At 39.3% G+C, this 2679-nt stretch overlaps 1 protein-coding gene across 1 annotated transcript in view; it reads right to left on the reverse strand.

The window, feature by feature from the left end:
- Positions 1-2679, reverse strand: part of SLC6A5 (solute carrier family 6 (neurotransmitter transporter), member 5) — a 31365-nt gene that overhangs the window by 21035 nt on the left and 7651 nt on the right. Inside the window, exons 5-6 of the mRNA XM_009334586.1 lie at positions 2485-2619; positions 110-213 (exon numbers count right to left, since the gene is read on the reverse strand). Coding sequence (XP_009332861.1) covers positions 110-213; positions 2485-2619 — 239 coding nt within the window. The remainder of the gene's footprint in view (positions 1-109; positions 214-2484; positions 2620-2679) is intronic.

Consider the following 2679-nt stretch of genomic DNA (forward strand, 5'->3'; position numbering starts at 1 on the left):
AAGGGGGGGGGGAATGAGGGTCTTTCAAACCGGATTTCTGCAAGTTGGAAAACAGCTGTTTTTTGGAGAAGACCGTTTAATAAGGCTGATGGGTTTCACTCTCACATACCTGTAGCAATTATTATGGAATTTGTTGTAAGAAGAGAGAGTAATTAGACCTCCCCATGCTGCAGATAGGGAGAAGAAAATCTGAGTGGCAGCATCCTTCCAAACCTAAGTAAGATAGACAGGAGAGGAAATAGCATCGGCTTCAGGAAACAGCACTAGAAAGACCAATAACACTATTAAATGTTACTATCAGAGGATTAACACATAAGTAGTTTAAAGGAACTTTAGAGCAATGGATGTCAATAAAACATTTAAAAGCAAAATCCTGCCCTGAAATACATAGTGCCCATTTGATGAGGAGTACTGTTCTCGTTGAGCCCATATAAAATGATAATATAACCTTCACTATATATCAAAGGCACAAATATTCAAACTATATTGCTTGATACATATCAGTTCAAATATATTCAGCAAAGAAAATACAAATCAAGAGGAAAAATCTGCATCGGGTGCTGATGGCTTATCCACCAGTGGTCCTAACTAATACTTTATCTTCATGATAAAAGTGAGAACCTCAGTGTTGCTTGATGCGCTACTTATGAGATTACATAAAAATTAGGGTAAATTTCTGTCATTAGGTGTACATCAGACAGCATAGCGTAAGTTAGGGCTATTTAGACACCAGGGCCCAGTTTCCTCCCATCAGAAGAAAAGACATGTTCAACCAAGGCTCTCTTAAAAATAAAAAAACAAACAAAACAACCAAACAGCACTGTTTGTTCTGTAACAAAGTTCTTCAAAGCCCTAAATGCATTTAGATAAAACATTTCTAAATTGCCTGGAATTTCAAAGGAGTTGGTCTTACTTACCACGTGCAAAACGTTCGAAGCATTGGCATTTCTATTTACAAGCTCTCCTACAAAGTCTGATTTTCCACCCAAGTCCACAGTGCAGAAATGGAGATACATGCACAGGCACAGATATACAGGTGGACCCATACACACGCTAACCAGTTTGAAAATATTACTTAAACAGTACTTTAAAAGTTACCAGCCAGCAAGCAGTCCATCCTTCATCTAGCTGAGCGTAATATACAGCTCTTAATTAATGTTAAAACTGCAAATAAAATTAAAAACAGAAGCTCGCCTGAACATTATCGAACACTTACCCAGGGTTATACAGATACTTAGCGTATTCGGACAGCCTCATTTTGCAAAAGGGAACGGTTCTCACCTCCTTTATTGCACAATGTGGGATCCAAAAATGCTCATATTTAATGCAAAATTAATTTCTGTATTGTTTGCAAAAGAGTTAATACTCCCATCACCAAAGGATCGAAATACCCATTATTGCAGAGATATTAAGGAAATTAAGATCTGCACAATTCATCCAGGAAATTGTTTTCAGCTTTAATTATCAATCTATCAGTGTGATATCACACCGCTATTGATAGAGGAAAAAATTTCTTGGGAAGGAGGGGGGAACCAAAAACAAACAGTACATTTCTTGAGGTGTTGCTAAAAATCCCGCTTACATTTCTGAAGAAAAGAGTCTGAATTGTAACTCTCAGCTCAGGCTTCAGTTCAGGCTCCAGACTCCTGCCTCAAGACACTTAAGACCGACACGCGAGCGCTCGTGTGCCATGTCAGACAAATGTATGATCCATGGGTGGATTTATGTCTACACTGACACAAATCCGTGTGTATTTTTGGAACATGTTTTACTGGCTTCACTGGCAACAAATGGCTTTTTAGAAATCCGTGGAAATCATGAGTGAGGCAGCAGAGCTGAAGCTCCATCTCATACAGTCAGTGCTTAAAGAGCAAAGCCAGGTACCAAGTCCCTCAATTCTGCCCTCTCCCGCACAGCGAGTAGCCTTGTTTCTTACAATGCAGGTAGGATAGTGCTGGCAGCTCTTCCGTGTCAGTAGATATGCTACTGGGGAGTTCGATTCGGATGTATAATTTGATTTTGTTTAATCTAATGTCTCTCATGCATTATTCAGAACAATCTTTGCTCAATGAGTAAAATACACCTATTCAGAGCATTTCTCAAGAAATGCAGATAGGTTTGTTATGTTACCTATTAAAAGCTTCACGTGCTTGTTCAAGTCAAGGCAGCATCCATCAGACACCAGCGCATGAAAATCTACACTTCCTTTTTAATTCCCTGTTTTCCAAATGCACCTACCCCCAGAGATTCAGGTGAAATATTAAATGTGAATTAAATACCGTATCTATAACAACACACGTTAAAAAATGTTATGTGCACACAAATAACAAACACCCATTGCAACAACACTCCACGTAAGGTGAAGAACAAGTTTCCACAGATGACAATACTGCCTCTGCACACAGAAAACACTTGCAACAGACGTTAAGAAATCTGTATGAATTATTCACCCTAGCAGAGTTATAAGTGCAATAATAAGCCCACCATAGCATCAATTAGCTTCTCCCACTTTGGGGTGATGAAGTACCAGATTCCAGCTCCAGCTCCAGGTAGAGTTACTCCTCTTATAAGAAGGATGATGAGGACTACATAGGGGAACGTAGCTGTAAAGTACACCACCTGGAGAGACCAAAAAAAGATTATTGAAAGGGCTTATTGGGGTGTATAAGAAGGGGGGGG

Source organism: Pygoscelis adeliae, unplaced genomic scaffold (genome assembly GCF_000699105.1).
Source record: "Pygoscelis adeliae isolate BGI_AS28 unplaced genomic scaffold, ASM69910v1 Scaffold171, whole genome shotgun sequence".
NCBI classification, from domain to species: domain Eukaryota; kingdom Metazoa; phylum Chordata; class Aves; order Sphenisciformes; family Spheniscidae; genus Pygoscelis; species Pygoscelis adeliae.